Below are 18,872 nucleotides of genomic sequence, written 5' to 3' on the forward strand. Positions count from 1 at the left end.
CAACTTGAAGGTCCCAGATCTGGAAACCATGTCATAAACTCTGAACGGTCACGCACTTCAGGGCTCTGATCTGGTCTCTACCTACTTGAGATGAGACTTAGTTTCTCACCAAAAGTCGCTACTCCTGCTAGGCAAAACCCATCTTTTTCCACTTGCCATTTCAGATTAACTTTTTGAAAACTTTTCCCTTCTTGACATTTCTTGTTCCTTAAAAGAGTAAATTTATTTTGTCAATAGGTAACTATGTTTACGTTTAGGAGGTTTTACTTTTTCACCTGTATTGATTGTGGGAGGGGATGGGGTAGGCAGCTATATTATGGTATGTGAATGTATACACCTCATATATAAACACACCAACTGTGTGTAACATTTTGGATATGCTCTCTAATTAGCCTGTTTAAAGGGTGTAGTAAATACATTTAAAGCTGTTGCAGCTTCATTAGTATTCTCACTTCCATTATATCTTTTGTGTGTGTGTGTGTGTGTGTGTGTGTGTATATATATATATATATATATATATATATATATATATATATATATATATATATATATATATATATATATATATATATATATATATATATATATATATATATATATATATATATATATATATATATGAACTTGCTTTAATGCCTCAGATAACAATAGTGTTCTCTCTCATGCAGTTAGTATGTGGAAACTTCAAGGCAAAGTATTAGCCCTTTAAATGAAGAGCTTAGAGGCAGTGGCAGAGTGGCTAATGGGAACAAGGATACGAAAGTAGAAATTGCCACATCTAAGATGAAAGTCAGTGGGATTAAATCAGGGGGAGATGATGACAGATAATCACCATCCAAGAAATTAAAGGAATTGTTATTGATCTTGCAATTTCATGTGCCAAGCATTTTTAATGAATTTGTAAACTCAGGGGTCATACCCACAACTAGAGAAGTACCTATTTTTAAGAAAGAGGAGAAAAAGTGATCCAGGAAACTACAGGCCTGTTAGTTTGACCTCAGTTGTATGCAAAGTCTTGGAACAAATTTTGAGAGAGAACATAGTTAAGGACATAGAGGTAAACGATAATTGGCATAAAATACAACATGATTTTTGAAAAGGTAGATTGTACCAACTTGATCTCCTCCTTTGAGAAGATAACTGATTTTTGTAGACAAAGGAAATGCAGTAGAACTAATCTACCTGGATTTCAGTAAGGCATTTGATACAGTTCCACTTGAGAAATTATTAGTTAAATTGGAGAAGATGGGGATTAATATGAGAATTGAAAGGTGGGTAAGAAACTGGTTAAAGGGGAGACTATGATGGGTCATACTGAAAGGTGAGCTGTCAGGCTCGAGGGAGGTTACTAGTGGAGTTCTGCAGGGATTGGTCTTGGGACCAATCTTATTTAACATTTTTATGAGTGACCTTGGCACAGAAAGTGGGAGTGTGCTAATAAAATTTGCAGATGACACAAAGTTGGGAGGTATTGCCAATATGGAGAAGGATCGGAATAGCATATAAGATCATCGGGATGACCTTAAAACCAGAGTAATAGAAGTGGGATGAAATTTAATAGTGCAAAGTACAAGATCATGCACTTAGGGACTGACTAAACAAGAATTTTTGCTGTGAGCTATTATCAGTTGGAAGCGGCGGAGGAGGAGAAATACCTGGGTGTATTGGTTGATCACAAGATGACTGAGCCACCATTGTGATGCAGCTGTGAGAGAGGCTGCTAATGCAGTCCTAGGATTCATGAGGTGAGGTATTTCCAGAGGAGTGTTAGTACCATTATACAAGGCCCTGGTAAGACCTCATCTGGAATATTACATGCATTTCTGATCTCCTGTGTTTAAGAAAGATGAATTCAAAATGCAAAAGGTGCAGAGAAGGGCTACTAGAATGATCCGAGGAATGGAAACCTACCTTATGAGAGGAGACTCGGAGCTTGGCTTGTTTAGCCTAACCACAAGAAGGCTAAGGGGAGATAGGATTGCTCTCTATAAATACATCAGAGGGATAAATGGGAGGGAGGGGGATGGATTATTTAAGGTAAGTGCCAATGTGGACACAAGAACAAATGGATATAAACTGGTCATCCACAAGTTTAGGCTTGAAATTAGACAAAGGTTCTAACCATCAGAGGAGTGAGGTTCTGGAAAAACCTTCCCAGGGGAATAGTGCGGACAAAAAACCTAACTGGCTTCAAGACTGATCTTCAGTTTGTGGAGGGGATGGTATGATGAGACTGCCTACGATGGCATGTAGCCAGTCTGTGACTGCTAACAACAGATATCTCCAGTGGCCAGCAATGGGCTAGTATAAATGATGGATTCTATTTAACGTGGAGTCTTTAAATCAGGGGTACGCATGCCGAAGGCGGTACGCGAGCTGATTTTCAGTGACACTCACACTGCCCGGGTTCTGGCCACCGGTCCAGAGGGCTCTGTATTTTAATTTAATTAAGTGAAGCTTCTTAAACCTTTTAAAAACCTTTTTTACTTTACATACAACAATAGTTTAGTTATATATTATAGACTTATAGAAAAAGACATTCTAAAAACGTTAAAATGTATGACTGGCACGTGAAACATTAAATTAGAGTGAATAAATGAAAGGTAGACTTCTGAAAGGTCGCCGACCCCTGCTTTAAATCATGATTTGAATACTTCAATAACTCAGCTAGAAGTTAAGGGTCTATATCACAGGAGTGGGTGGGTGAGCCTCTGTGACCTGCAATGTGCAGGATGTCAGACTAGATGATCATGTTTGACCCTTCTCACCTTAGTCTGAGTCTAAATATCATAACATTTTCATGTAATTATGTAAAATACAGTAGAATCTGGCAGATTCACACTAACTGGGAGTCCCATCCCCATCATGAATTACTTATGCTGTGAATTAGTGAGCAAATGAGCATAATATATCAGGAATAATGTTTTATTGAATGCACTTCATTTATATGGACTACCGTCTAATTCAAATGTAGTAATATTTTGGTAGTATTAGCAGCATAACAGCAGTGTTCAGGGGCCAGCCAAAACCAGGGTCCCTATTGCTAGGCATTGTACAAACAGAATTATACACTGTCCATGTGCCAAAGACCTTGCGGTCTAAATCAAGAAGAAACTCACAGAGTAAAGGAATGGGATATAACATACAAGCGGACTGATAAGATGTTAAATCTATTACTTTTTTTTTTTTAAAGTCTTTTCTGCAGCGGGATTGCGTTAAGAGGAGATTCTGTAAATGGAAGAACAAAGGTAGGAAGGAGGACGATGGGATCTGGGCAGGAGATGATAGGGCAGGGGTCAGCAACCTTTCAGAAGTGATGTGCCGAGTCTTCATTTATTCACTCTAATTTAAGGTTTCACGTGTCAGTAATACATTTTAATGTTTTTAGAAGGTGTCTTTCTGTAAGTCTGTTATATACAACTAAACTACTGTTGTATGTAAAGTAAATAAGGTTTCAAAATGTTTCAGAAGCTTCATTTAAAATAATTAAAATGCAGAGCCCCCCGGACTGTTGGCCAGGACCTGGGCAGTGTGAGTGCCACTGAAAATCAGCTCGTGTGCCGCCTTTGGCACCCGTGCCATAGGTTGCCTGCCCCTGTGATAGGGCAAGAGTGCAGGAAAGAGGCAAGCATAGTGGGCAGCTGGATAGAGGCTCACATGAAGTTTTTGAGGGAGAGGGCTGTAGTAACTAGTCAGTCAGCAAAGGGGATAGTATCCACAATAGACTGCTTTTTTAACAGTTTTCAGTGACATCTTTAGTGTTCAACAGTCCCTCCTGTACCTGCTGAGGCTGCTTCTTCTGTATGTTCCTGCTGGATTGAATTTCTGTTCTGTGACCTTCATGATGTACTAGTAAATGCAGTAAAAATATGGTAGAACGTTGGGTAGAAGAAAATGTAGTTTAAGGAACAGGTGCTATGTAAGTGCAAATTTTCTTCTCCTCTCCCTACCTCCCCCCCCCCCCCCGAAGGAATCAGGGGGAACTATTACCTCTCTTACAGATGGAGGAGACTTAGGCCAAGGGTGGTTATGCAATTACTCACATAGCTGAGAATTTGGATACCAGTAATGTCATGCTTTATTGAAAATTCTGCTTACAGAGAAGATCCAAGGATGTCATGCTTGGAGAGCGTTTCTACCTTGTGCATCAGTAAAATGCTGAGTGTCTTTCAGATTCTTCTTTTCTGAGAAATTTAAGTTCTGTCGCTAGTTTTTACCTGTCGGAGAATAAACAGCTTTCATCCATTTCTGTAACACGTCAGTGTCTGAAATGGTTATCCACATTTCCGTCATAACAAGATTAGATTACCGAAATTCCCTGTAGGTTGGCTTGCGTAATAAGGTTTTCCACAAACTCCAGCTGGTGCAGAACACAGGTGCCAGGTTCCTTGTGAAAAGGGGGTGATCTGAACATGCTTCACCAGCTTTAGTTGCTGAATAATCATAAAGGCTTTAAAAACTGCAGCTTTTAATCTCCAAGTGCTACATGTCCTCAGTCTTGCATATTCCACTGTTCTGCATTTATTTTCTTGGCTGTATATGGTGCTAAACACAAATATTAAACTTATCTCGTAGCAGAATCCTGCTTGCTTCCATTGGAAAAGCAAAAACTTAACAGATGTCAACGTAACTTTTTTTTATATTTTAGAAAACCCTATTACAATTTTAACTCTGCTCATTATGTTGACAGAATATTCAGTTAACTAGGCCTTCCTTACAATACAGTGGAGATATGATCTAAGACTCTGTTTAAAGCATTACTTTTTCATCAACTCAATCAACCACTATAAGCAAAAGGAGGAGCAGAAATCAGTTTTGACTATTAAGGCTTTGTCTAGATTGTTTAGAACTTTTTTTAAGGGCCATTGGTGTAGCTGCACAAATGCAACTCCCTAATATAGACAGGCAAAGTTTTGATTTGTGTCAGTGCAGTTTATCACAACTTTCAATAGAGGTGAATCCTCTTCTTCTAACGGATGTTTAATATTGGTCAGTCAACATTTCTGTTGTAATAGTCGTATATCTTTACCCAAATGAAGTACAGTAGGAAGATTTTTTTTGTTTTTTTCCAGTATGGTGCAACTGTGCAGCTGTTACATCTACTATAGCAATCAGTCAAAACCCATATGTCTCCAAAACATTTTGACTTTGACAAAATGCAATTACATTGAAAATGTTCTGACCAGCTCTCGGTTCTGTTATTGCTTCTTGCTTATAAAAGGGATTGACTTTTAAAACAAACTGCTAAAATCCAGTCATGGATATCTAGTTGTGAGACATGTTTTTGCTGTTTCTTCTATTACTCTGTGACTAACAGTTTAAAGTCTAACAGGCCCTGTTCCTGTTCCCATTAAAGTTAATGAGTTTTTTCCATTGACTTTGATGGGAAGGAGCCCAAAGTTAGTTTACCAATGTCTGTCACTTACATTCAAGTGACTTATCTATAAAGTATAACTTGGATTTGCAATAGTAATATCTTAGGTTGCCAGAATAAACATTCTGCGTATTTTGAGAAGTATGTGTAATTTTGTCCAGGAACTAAGTTAAACCCACAAATATCTTGCAGCGATGTGATACTGTCTGTGTTACAAAACATTATTTCAGCTAATGTTTATGAAAAAAGGAAGTAAGAATAGATTTGGAAAAGTATATTGGCAAAACTATAGTAGAAGCTTGTGACTTTTAACATTTGTTTGGCTTAAGATAATTCTCTGCGTATAACTTACTGGAATTATATAGGGAAAAACATTCCACTTTCCTGGAAGTAGGAGAGAAACTTGTATTAAAAGCTGATATTCTGTAGACAGAGCCAATTCTTCCCTCAGTTACACCTCAGTAAATCTGAGGTAACGGTTTTTGACAATGGAGTATAACTTAGGGCAGAATTTGGTGTCTGTTTGTGAAGCGCTAGACCCTTTTCTGGTGTATAACGATCATATCATTTCCTTTTCAGTTTTTCTGGGTTCTCTTTGAGATTTAGTATTTGAATTTGATTGTTTTTTCTCACAACTTTTCTTCTTAATCTCAGAGTGAAGTCGTAATTCTTTGTCAGTCTGTTGGCATAGAAATGATGTCACAGAGTACATCTTCATCTTGAACAGTTGGTAAAGGCTGTTAATGAGGAAGAGGAAGACTGTTTGCTCAATAAAGGCAGAGTGGTTAGCTGAACCTGCAAATGCAGTTGTGAAGACGAAATACAAAAATGACAAAATGGAGTGCTAATGACAGCCTCATTGAAAGTGTTATTTTTTCTCTCCTGTGAATGCTAATGGCTTCTCCACACATGGGTGTTGGACTCCAAAATCTTTAAGATGTTCTGTTAGTTCAATTGTAAAACATTTCTGATGATAAAATTAAGACCAATTCAGCACATTAAAATTACTGTAAAATCAATTGGAGGAAGTTTCTAGCTAGAAAACATTGCGTATGAAAGGGACAAATGGATTTAAGTTGGAAATGTGTTAATGTTTCTATAACAAGGAAGCCCTTCTAATAGTCAAAGCAGGCAGTATGCACCTTGACATCAGTCTTGATTTCTTGTGTGGAGGATAAAGGGGAAAACTTCTGCCCTCTTCAGCCATTTAGATGGCAAACTCTTGGGGGCAGAGATCTGTCTTAGTTTGTCTGTAAAATGCAGTGCATACGCTTGTATATATTTTTTTTAAACCTCCAGAATTCAGAGAATCATTGTAACTAATCTGAAAGTTTAATGTTAGTATTAACTAACACACCCAACAGAAAAACTTCTGGCGAGCTGGCTGCAGAGTTCAACATTCTAGATGAAAATAAAGCTAGGCTATTGATAGTCTATATTTTGGTTGAAAATGCGTCTGATTGCAGGTATCATATTTGTTCTGAGGGTTTCTTGTCTTCATCTGGCTAGAAAATCAACAGCACAATGAGTGACTCTTCCTCTCTTGTGTCTGTGTATTAAAACAAACTTTTTTTTTATAGCCAGACTTAAAAACTGTGCTATTCAAAGGATAGTGTGCTGTTTTTCAACTAAGGGACACTGTCACATAGTTTTGGATTCAAATTTTGAGCCAGCTTTAATTATCTGGTGGAAATGCACTGGATTCAAAATATTTAATTTGTCACACAGTTACCAAATACCATCTTTTAAAAATTGTTTTACGTCTTGGCAATTGTCTGTCCTGCTGAAAAACCCTTCAACTTGAGTGCAGTTTCTAACTAAAACTGTGTTTTTAAGAGCTGTACTGGCATCCTTGATAATGTAAGTGGGGAGGGATGAGGAGGAGGAAACAGGGTAGCTTGTCAGCCATCAATGATGAAAAATGTGAGATCAAAACAGGAGGCAAAGACATGCTATTCATGAACCCCTGAAGGGGCATAACAATGTAGAGTGAAAATAAGAATTTTTTTTTAATTGACACTTTAAAAAAAGAGAGAACCATGTTTAATTTAGTGCACAACTAGTCTTGGGGAACTGGCCTGTAGTTACTAACTTGAAAAGTTGCTAATATTTCTCCATGATGATGAAATACTAAAAGGTGTATACTAGAGATGAAAACTTCTCTTTCCCCCTTCATTCTTACACTGCATATGTTTGGTTTTGGTTCGAACGGAGTAACCAGTTTGTAGCATAGTTCAGTGAAGTAACCAGCAAACTTTGTTAAAGCGCATTATTTAAGTTGCCTGTTTTAGGTACGACAGTATCTTTAGAGCATTTAATTTGGAGTTAAGTATCAGAGGGGTACCCGTGTTAGTCTGGATCTGTAAAAATAGCAAAAAGTCCTGTGGCATCTTGTAGACTAACAGACGTTTTGAAGTGTGAGCTTTCGTGGGTGAATACCCACTTCGTCAGATGCATAATTTGGAGTTGATAGTCATGATGGTTTTTATATCCCATCAAAAGATGAGGTATTGGTTCAGTATCAGCTTGGCTTAACAAATCAATAGCAATGTCCTGTATTTCCTGTTGGTTTTTCCCCCCATCTCCTGTCCCAGAACTTATCAGGCCTACTTTTGCGTAACTTGAATCTTCTGTAATTACAGCCTAAAGTGTTACGGCTACAAATTCACACTCAATGCAGCGTATGCATCCAAGATGCCTGACTGAATTTAAATAATTTTTTCCCCTCTACAGGCCTATGAAGAGTACACCAGCAAGCTAGATGCTCTACAACAAAGGGAACAGCAGTTACTGGAATCCATGGGGAATGGAACTGATTTCTCTGTCTCCAGCTCAGCTTCAACAGACACAGTTACTTCATCTTCCTCCTCTAGCCTCTCTGTAGCACCTTCATCCCTTACAGTTTATCAGAACCCCACAGATATGTCACGGAATAATCCCAAGTCTCCACAAAAACCTATTGTTAGAGTCTTCCTACCCAACAAACAGAGGACAGTGGTGAGTCAGCCCTGCATACATGCTCATAACCTTAATTTTTTGTGCATCTGTCCCCCTCTTTCCACGTTTTTGAATCAAACCTGAAAGCCAAAAAATGTATCTGTGGATGTATGAAAGCAAAAAGTGTAATGTAATTCTTGTATTCTGCCAAAGTCTGTTGGTTATTTCAACTTGGCTACACATGCTGCTTTGTACAGTGTTAACACTGAGGAGATTGATTCTGTTATGTGCAACAAAAGAAGCAAAACTTTAACTTCAGGCAAGATGCAAAAATGGATGCTTAGAATAGTTTTGAAAAATTAAATCTGGGTCAATGAAACAAATATAGTCAGCATAGCTATTTCCCAGACTTAGTTTTGAGTAGTATTGTTTCACTGTTTATTTATTCTGGGTATTGGAGATTAGTGTTATATTTCCATATAACGTATATTGCAGGTAACACATTGGTTTCCAGACTGGTCTCTGAACTGCTGGTGGTTTACAGATGGAGGTCACAGTGCTGGTGGTTCTTTGCCTCCAGTTACTTCCACAAGGCATTCCAGGCTCTTCATTACCAAGAGCAGCCTTGGCAGCAGTGAAAGCAGGAAGGGAGCAGGAAGGAAACAAGATAGTGGAGCCAGCCTTTTTTGCATCCACTTGGCTATTGCTGCATAGAAGTAGTAGGTGAGGAACTGGCTATCCTGAGACTGTAGCTGCCTGGACCGCTAATGTAACTGGAATTGCTCATGCTAGAGAAATGTCCAAGGGAGGGGAAAAAAAGTACTTGGATTGTATCTCCAAGGGAGAGGAGGGCCAGACATCAGGGAAGCATGTGTCTGCAGTACAGAGAAACAAAACAGATCGGGGGAGAATAAGTACAGAACAAATGTACACAGTTCATTAAGGGCCAGTTGTCAACTTAAATTTCAGGTAGAAGTTTGACTTTTTTAAAGTTAAAATAGTTAGAAGTTGTATGCAGCATTGTAGCCGTGTCGGTCCCAGGATACTAGAGACACAAGCGGGTGAGACAATATCTTTTATTTGACCAACTTCTGTTGGTGAAAGACAAGCTTTCGAGTTCTTGTAGCTCAGAAGCTTCTCTTTCACCAGAAATTGGTCCAATAAAAAATATTACCTCACCCACCGTGTCTCTCTAATAGTTAAAAGTATCACCTAAATCAGCAGTTCTCAAACTTTTTACAAAGGTGACACACCCAACTGCATTTTGTCTTTTTGGGGGGCCCACCATTACTCCAGTTGGTTCCCTTCATCCCCCTTACCCACACTCTCTCAGTTCTGCCCCCTCCTGCAGCCTCAGCTGGCCACTCTCTCCCTGTGACCGACCATGGCCACCATCTCTTTCAGGCTGCTGACTGTCTGCTCACTGGTTCAGGCTGCTGCTGCTGTCCAGATCCCACTCCTCAGACTGCTGCCTGCTGCCCAGGGGAAGTGAGAGCCAGTGTGGGGGGTGGACACCTGTGGTAGGTCGGGGCCTACTATTTGGGAAACACACTGCAAGATTAGAGAAATATTTTCTGTACTTTTTGAACTGTTTATTGCCTTTGACAGTGTTTTGTGTGTAGTCAGTTTTCCTCCCTTTTGTGGGACTTTTGCACACCACTGGTGGAGGAACACTTTAAAAATAGGAAAACATAATTGTGAAGCCACTAAAAATGGCATGGGGACTCGAACCACTTTTGTACCTGAAACTGCTTTTAACTTTTTTAAAATGGACTGTTTAATGCTTAAATAAAAAATAAAAAAAAAAACCTACAAGAAACTTGGTTGCATTAAGGAGAACTAAAAAAGATATTCTGTGGGTAGTATTTTTTAAAAATACTTTACTCCAGTTGCTGTAGTTACCATAAGAATGGTGAGTAATGACTGGGTGGTTCATGAGAAAATATATCCAAGATTTAGTCCATACTAAGGAAAAGTTTGAGTACCTCTGGAAGTGTGCATTTGGTATTTGAAAACTTTGAGAAAGAGCCCAGTGTGTTAATGACCACTATTCATGATATAGTATTACCATCCTTACTGGATGAGTACACTTTCTTGGCCAAAAGTGAAAATGGGAAATAATGATCAATGAGGGATGAGTCATAAATCTGTTACCAAGACCTCTTTGAAGTGAGCTGATTTGTGTACTGTTATAAACAGCTGATCACATTTTCTTTGTCCATTGAGTCTATTCTTGCCCTTGTGCCCCACTCTCTTAGCCTGTGGTTACCCATTCAGCTCAGCAACACTTTCTAGGCAACTCAGCAGTTGCACTTATAAATGTATTTGTTTACTTTGACATTTCAATAAAAATGAATTTACTGTTCATGAGAGCTGCTGGACTGATCACTCTGGTGAGTTAAGTTCTTATCTACAGAACATACAACAGAGACAGTTGTAGTATAAGCTTCACCCACCTCAGTTCTTTTCTAAAGGTGAAGGTAGTTCAGCCTTTATGTCTGTTCAGTCCTGCATGCATCATCTGAAAGCAGCAACAAGATGCCAGTTGATGTCAGTTATGAATATGACTTGTGATTTACATATTCCTTGGAAATTGGATAAACACTAGAAGTTCAAATTTTAAATCACCAAACACCTATTGGATAGTAAGCCTTTTAGTCACTTCAGCATACATGAGCCAGAATACAAAAGGTTTTATCTTGTTATCCAAAATCCCGATCCAGTCTCAGACTCCTAGACTTTAAGGTCAGAAGGGACAATCATGATCATCTAGTCTGACCTCCTGCACATTGCAGGCCACAGACCCTCTCTCACTCACTCCTGTAATAGACCTGTAACCTCTGGCTGAATTTGTGAAGTTCTCAGATCATGATAAAGACTTCAAGTTACAGAGAATCCACCATTTACACTAGTTTAAATCTGCAAGTGACCTGTTCCTCATGCTGCAGAGGAAAGCAAAAAAAACCCCAGGATCTCTGCCAGTCTGACCTGGTGGAAAATTCCTTCCTGACCCCAAATATGGTGATCAGTTAGACCCTGAGCCATGTGACCAAGACCTATCAGCCAGATGACTCAGAATTCTCTGTAGTAACTCAAGCCTTCTCCCATCTAGTGTCCCATCAATGTCTGTTGGAGATATTTGCCGCTAGCAGTCACAGATCAGCTACATGCCATTGCAGGCAGTCTCATCATACCATCCCCTCCATAAACTTATCAAGCTCAGTCTTGAAGCCGGTTAGGTTTTTTGCTGCTACTGCTACCCTTGGAAGGCTGTTCAAAAACTTCACTTCTCTGATGGTTGGAAGTTTTCACTTAATTTCAAGCCTAAACTTGTTGATAACCAGCTTATATCCATTTGTTCTTGTGTTCACATAGGCACGTAACTTTAACTCCTCTTCCTCCATGGTACTTATCCCTCTGATGTATTTACTGAGAGCTATCTTATCTCCCCTCAGCCTTCTTGAGCTTAGGCTAAATAAGCCAAGCTCTTTGAGTCTCCTCTCATAAGATAGGTTTTCCATTCCTTGGATCTTCCTAGTAACCCTTCTCTGCACCTGTTGCACTTGGAATTCATCTTTCTTAAACATAGAAGACCAGAATTCTGCATACTGTTCCAGATGAGGTCTCACCAGTGCCTTGTATAACAGTACTAACACTTCCCTGTCTACTGGAAATACCTCGCCTGATGCATCCTAGGACTGCATTAGCCTTTCTCACAGCCTTTTTCAATTCTTCCTGTTTCCCCCATACATTGCTGATATTAGGAATTAATGCTGTGTTTGAGTGCACAAAACTGAACTAAAGCAAGGCCTGTCATGGAATAAATCCCTTTTATTAATGTACCCCTGGAATAAACACTTATTTTTTCAGCCCTGGCCTAGTCATCTGTACTCTTTTCTATTTATACATTTTACAGTATTTTATGTTCCAAACCTCTCAGTAATTTCAAATGGCTGTCATTTTAGTAAAAAGAAGCTGCCACAGGAATATCATGCTACCCCTCAAATGTGTATCGGGTAAAAGCAAGGATTTAGAATTTAGCTTCACCTATTCAGACGTTGATCAATGACAGTTTTAAAGACCCATTTTTTGCAGCATGCCAAAGCTAGAGATAAGTCCTTTATGTAACTTGAAGAGCAGGGATTCACAACTTTCTATAGATGTAAAGCATTTTTTCCTAGAGAAGTGTATTGAGAGAGTGTACCTTAAATAATGACATGATAGAGAAACTATTTAGGGAAATATTTAGTACTTGAACGTATATTAGTACTGGTGTCAGTCCAACAAATGCACATTGTGAATGAAATCAGCTTTTCTTCACAACTTTCCATCAGTATTAGTTTGTGCAATTATCTACTTTTTTTTTAAAGGGGGATTGGAAAAGCCAGTGTCTTTTTCTCTTCAATGTTTGATAGAAACAAAAGCTTGAAAAAATGATTTAGCACATACACAAACTGTGAATGTCTAATGCCACTTCCTCTCCACAGCTGGTCCCCTGGCAATTTGAAGGAATAAAATAGTAGTGCACTACTTGTATTCTGTTAAATAAACTATTCAATAAGTACCAGTGAAATCTGGCAAGAGAGTCCATGGAATGTTATTAAATTAGACCTCATTACTTTTTTTTTTGTTTATATCATTGGCCCCACCTGCCTTTACTCTTTACACAGTGATCCTTTATAGGAAAGAGAGTGTCACTTCCTACATTATTCTCAGTGTTGTTCCTTCTCTGTCCCTATTGTTGTCATTTTCTCCTATGTTGCTATTGCCCGCCTGCCTCCCCCCAAAAAATATTGCATTACAGGCATGGTAATGCCTTTAAGGCTCTTCAGTGCAAGGGTGCAATCTCTTTATTTTGCATGAAGAATACAATGTATATTCTCCAAACTTACAGTACGTTGTGAGTAAAGATTGAACTTTGTTGGGTTTTAAGAGTATATCTGTTAGTTTGAGTTCAAATTAATTTAAAATAGGACCTACAGGAAAAGTTTCCTCTCTGATCTATCTCCAATGTCTTGCTAACTAAGGTGGATGAAAAACAATGACTAAATAAAAGCATCCTTTAATTTTTTAAAAAAATCTATTTAATTTTAAACTTGTGGCAACCTGTTAGAAACTACAGGGTTGGAACCTGGGACCCTGAGGGTTCGAAGCTGCTGACTCCTACACAGCCACAGGAGGCTTAGGCTGGGCTTCTGTGGGAGGTCCCTATGAGGCTGGCCTCAGCAGGAAGTACAGCAGGCCTGGAGTGGAAGTCCCTTTTGCAACCCCTTGATTGGCAAATACCAGTATATAAACCAGGAAGCTGAGAAGGGGAACTCTCTGAGCAACAACACAGACTGTCTTCCCATTTCTGCTCCAGACTTTGCTTTCAATAGACCCTAGTCTCTGACTGCCGACCCTGGTTTGTCCTCAACTTAGCTATTTGATTGCGGTCTGTAACCTGGTACTTCACCCCAATCTCCTGGTAACTTGAGCCTGCCTGACACTTGACTCTGTTTGCCCTTCGTCTCATCTTGTACTCTGACTTCCCAGTACCTGACTCCTGGTCCAATCATTAGGTCTGACTGTCCATGTCCCGGTTGTGACACAGCGTATGTTACAGTGCAAACTTACAATCTATTAAAATAATTTGCATTGACTACTTATTATTTTTGTATTTGTTTGCAGCTAAGTTTTAAAGTCAAACCACTTAGCTGCTGGAAGACAGTGGCTAAGCACCTGGAACCAGAGTTTGTTGTAGTCTTGAACCACCTTTTGATAGCAATAGTCTTTTCTGCAAGTGTAGAGAGAATATATTTAGTTACAGAGTATTCAGCTAGTTCTTTCAAAGTTAAGAAACGAATTGGGAATTGAAAAAGAAGGAAAGTTTTTGTTTTTCTGCTTCCTATCTTTGAATCAAAACTAAGTCTGAAAAGATGAGATCATCTAGTTCTAAAATCTTGAAGGACATGATGACTAGAAACAATTACTGTAGTTCAGTTCACTAACTACAGATAATATTTATTTTGTTTAATAAATCAGTTTTAAATGCAAAACACATGTTGATGTTTTTCCCTATGTCTCCAGCATAGGTAAAGTAGTTTAATTTAATAAAAATTAAAATGTTTGTTTTGTGAAAATAGAACTTGAAACACATCTCAAGTAAAGTAATTGTGTAGTAAATAAGAAATGCATCGTTCATCATTTTCTAGCAATAAAAAAGTAAGAGTCTGACTAAAAATAAGTTAAAATATATGTTGGCTCAAGTAAATGTGTATAAATATATTGTATCCTCCGGTTAACAAGAAGCACCAAATTTAATGTAGAGGGTATACTTAGTTGCAAATTAATGTGTTTTAAGGGTTATTCACCAATGATAGGGAAATATCTAAGGTACAAATGCAAAACACAATTAAAACTAATGGCTTAATTCATTATTAAAATTGGTGATTTAGATCCCTTTGATTTAAACCAATCCACACTGTTGCTAATAAAAGGCTGGCTTGTTTAGACTTTATAGTTAAAACTCATTGCTGGGTAGTGATGAATGCAGGTTTGAAGAAGTTAGGTTGCATTTAAAGTTATTGACAATTATTTTCCCTCTTCTCTTTCATCACATTCACAAATAACACAGGTATGTAGGCACAAAATTAGGAAGGTCAAGGCACAAAATGAGATTAAACTACCTAAAGACATGAAGGGTAACAACAGATCATTCTACAAATACATTAGAAGCAAGAGGAAGACCAAGGGCAGGGTAGGCCCATTACTCAATGAGGGGGAAAAACAACAGGAGGAAATGTGGAAATGATAGAAATACTAAATGACTTTTTCAGTTTTCAACAAATGGTTAGTAGCATTTGGACATCTATCATAGTGAATGCCAGTGAAAATGAGGTAGGATCAGAGGCTAAAATAAGGAAAGAACAAGTTAAAAATTACTTTGACAAGTTAGATGTTTTCAAGTGACCAGGGCCTGATGAAATACATCCTAGAATACTCAAGGAGCTGAGTTAGGCGCTGTCTAAGCCATTAGCAATTATCTTTGAAAAGTTATGGAAAACAGGAGAGATTCCAGAGGACTGGAAAATATAGTGCCAATCTATAAAAAAGGCAAATGACTGGAGAATTACAGACCAGTCAACTTAAGTTCAATATCTGGAAAGATAATGGAGCAAATAATTAAACAATCAATTTGCAAACACCTGGAAAATAAGCTTCCTTATAACTTTCTTTGACAGTGTTATAAACCTTGTGGAGAGGGGGAAGTGGTAGATGCGATATATCTTGACTTTAGTAAGGCTTTTGATACTGTTTCACATGACTTTCTCATAAGCAAACTAAGGAAATACAATCTAGATGGAGCTACTATAACAAGGGCAGGCAAATTTTTTGGCCTGAGGGCCACATCGGGTATTGGAAATTGAATGGAGGGCTGGTTAGGGGAGGGGGTTGTGGCCCAGACCCCACCCCCCTGTCTGCCCCCTCCCCCCCGGGACTCCTGCCCCATCCAACCCCCCTGTTCCCTGACAGCCCCCTGGTACCCCTGCCCTATCCACCTCCCCTCCCACTCCCTGTCCCCTGACTGCCCCCCGTTGCCCCATCCAACCCTCCCTCTCATTCCTGATGGCCCCCCCAGGGCCACCCCTTCCTCCCTGTCCCCTGACTGCCCCCCATCTCTCCATCCAACCCCCCCTGCTCCTTCCTGATTGCCCCCCCGGGACCCATGCCCCATCCAACTCCTGGTTCCCTGTCCTCTGATCACCCCTGACCCCTATCAACACCCCTGCCCACTTCCCTGAACTCCTCTGCCCTCTTTCCACACCCCGCCCCCACTCTCTGCTACCTTACAGTGTTGCCTGGAGCACTGGTGGCTGGCGGCGCTACAGCCGCAGCCCCAGTAACTCGCACCCACTGCCCAGGGTACTGCACCGGCATCAGGGTGAGCTGAGGCTGTGGGGGAGGGTGAACAGCAGGGGAGGGGCTGGGGGCTGGCCATCTTCCCCGGCTAGTCGCTCAGTGGCCAAGCAGGAGGGTCCAGTGGGCCGGATGTGGCCCATGGGCCATAGTTTGTCCACCTCTGTACTATAAGGTAGGGTGCCCAGATAGCAAGCATGAAAAATCGGGACAGTGTGTGTGGGGTAATAGGCACATATATAAGAAAAAGGCCCAAATATCAGGACTGTCCCTATAAATCGGGACATCTGGTCACCCTACTATAAGGTGGGTGCATAACTAGTTCAAAAACCATTTCCAGAGAGTAATTATCAGTGGTTCACAGTCATGCTGGAAGGGCATATTGAGTGGGGTCCTGCAAGGATCAGTTCTGGGTCTGGTTCTGTTCAATATCTTCATGAATGATTTAGATAATGGCATAGAGAGGATATTTACACAGTTTGTGGACGATACCAAGCTGGGAGGGGTTGTAAGTGCTTTGGAGGATAGAATTAAAATTCAAAATGATCTGGACAAACTGGAGAAATGGTCTGAAGTAAATAAGATGAAATTCAATAAGGACAAATGCATAGTACTCCACTTAGGACGGAACGGTCAGTTGCACACATACAAAATACGAAATTACTGCCTACCAAGGAGTACTGCGGAAAGGAATCTGGGGGTCATAGTATATCACAAGCTAAATATGAGTGAACTGTGTAACACTGTTGCAAAAAAAAGCAAATACCATTCTGGAGTGTATTAGCAGAAGTATTGTAAACAAGACAGAAGAAGTAATTCTTCCATGCTGATTAGGCCTTAACTGGAGTATTGTGTTCAGTTCTGGGCATCACATTTCAGGAAAGACGTGGAGAAATTCGAGAAAGTCCAGAGAAGAGCAGTAAAAATGATTTAAAGGTCTAGAAAAGATTACCTATGAGGGAAGATTGAAAAAATTTGGTTTTGTTTAATCTGGAGAAGAGGAGACGGAAGGGGTACATAACAGTTTTCAAGTACATAAAAGGTTGTTACAAGGAGATGGGAGAAAAATTGTTTTTCTTAACCTCTGTGGATAGGACAAGAGGCAATGGGCTTAAACTGCAGCAAGGGTGGTGTAGGTTGGGCATTAGGAAAAACTTTCTGTCAGGGTAGTTAAGCACTAGAAGAAATTGCCTAGGGACGTTGTGGAATCTGAATCAATAAAGATTTTTAAGAGCAGATCAGACAAACAGCTGTCAGGGATGACCTAGATCAATGGTTCTCAAAGTTTAGCAACCCGAGGACTCCAATTTTGATTTAAATTTTTTGGGGGATTGCCAACCCCAGCCCCCCTCAGCCCTTGCCCTCTCTCGTTCACCAAGGCCTCTTCCCCTGCCCCCCACTCAGTCCATACACCCTCCCTCCATTGCTGGCCCTCCCTCACTCTTTCACCAGGGTGAGGCAGGCAGGGATTTGGGGTGCAGGAGGGTGTGCAGGCTTTGGGAGGGGGATTGGATGTGGGAGGCAGTGTGGGGTGCAGGCTCTGGCTGGGCAGCGCTTACCTTGGGCTGCCCTGAAAAAGACCTGCACATCTCTCTAGCAGCGGCTCCTGGGTCATGGGGGAAGGGGTCTCTGCACGCTGCCCCTGCCTTCATGCACTGACTCTGCCTCTCCCATTGGCTGCAGTTTCCGGCCAATGGGAGCTGGGGAGTCAGTGCTCAAGGTGGGGGCAGCATGCAGAGACCCCCTGCTCCCCTCCCCCAGGGACATGCTGGTCACTTCCGGGATTGACACGGAGCTAGGGCAGATAGGGAGCCTGCCTTAGCCCCGCTGCGCCACCAGACTTTTAGCGTGCAGGAGGCGCTGGGAGGGAGGGGGAGAAGTTGATCAGCGGGGCCTGCGGACCCCCTGGGGTATCCTCAAGGACCCCCTAGGGGTCCACAGACCCTAGTTTGAGAAATGCTGGTCTTAATAATATTTAGTCCTGCCATGAGTGTAGGGGATTGGTCTAGATAACTTCTTGACGTTCTTACCAGTCCTACAATTGTATGATTCTGTGATTCATTCTCCAGCAGATAAGTATCAGAGGAGTAGCCGTGTTAGTCTGGATCTGTAAAAGCAGCAAAGAATCCTGTGGCACCTTATAGACTAACAGACATTTTGGAGCATGAGCTTTCATGGGTGAATACCCAGTTCATCAGATGCGTGTAGTGGAAATTTCCAGGGGCAGGTATATATATGCAAGCAAGCTAGAGATAACGAGGTTAATTCAATCAGGGAGGATGAGGCCCTGTTCTAGCAGTTGAGGTATGAAAACCAAGGGAGGAGAAACTGGTTTTGTGGTTGGCAAACCATTCACAGTCTTTGTTTAATCCTGAGCTGATGGTGTCAAATTTGCAGATGAACTGAAGCTCAGCAGTTTCTCTTTGAAGTCTGGTCCCAAAGTTTTTTTGCTGCAGGATGGCCACCTTAAGGTCTGCTATAGTGTGGCCAGGGAGGTTGAAGTGTTCTCCTACAGGTTTTTGTATATTGCCATTTCTAATATCTGATTTGTGTGCATTTATCCTTTTCCGTAGAGACTGTCCAGTTTGGCCAATGTACATAGCAGAGGGGCATTGCTGGCATATGATGGCGTATATTACATTGGTGGACGTGCAGGTGAATG

The 18,872-nt window shown here is 40.5% G+C and overlaps 1 protein-coding gene across 2 annotated transcripts in view; it reads left to right on the plus strand.

Annotated features, from left to right (window-relative positions):
* Positions 1–18,872, plus strand: part of BRAF (B-Raf proto-oncogene, serine/threonine kinase) — a 131,670-nt gene that overhangs the window by 36,016 nt on the left and 76,782 nt on the right. For both annotated transcript variants that reach the window (XM_030544009.1, XM_030544010.1), the window contains exon 3: positions 8,108–8,371. In XM_030544009.1, coding sequence (XP_030399869.1) covers positions 8,108–8,371 — 264 coding nt within the window. The remainder of the gene's footprint in view (positions 1–8,107; positions 8,372–18,872) is intronic.

Source organism: Gopherus evgoodei, chromosome 1 (assembly GCF_007399415.2).
Source record: "Gopherus evgoodei ecotype Sinaloan lineage chromosome 1, rGopEvg1_v1.p, whole genome shotgun sequence".
Classification (NCBI taxonomy): domain Eukaryota; kingdom Metazoa; phylum Chordata; order Testudines; family Testudinidae; genus Gopherus; species Gopherus evgoodei.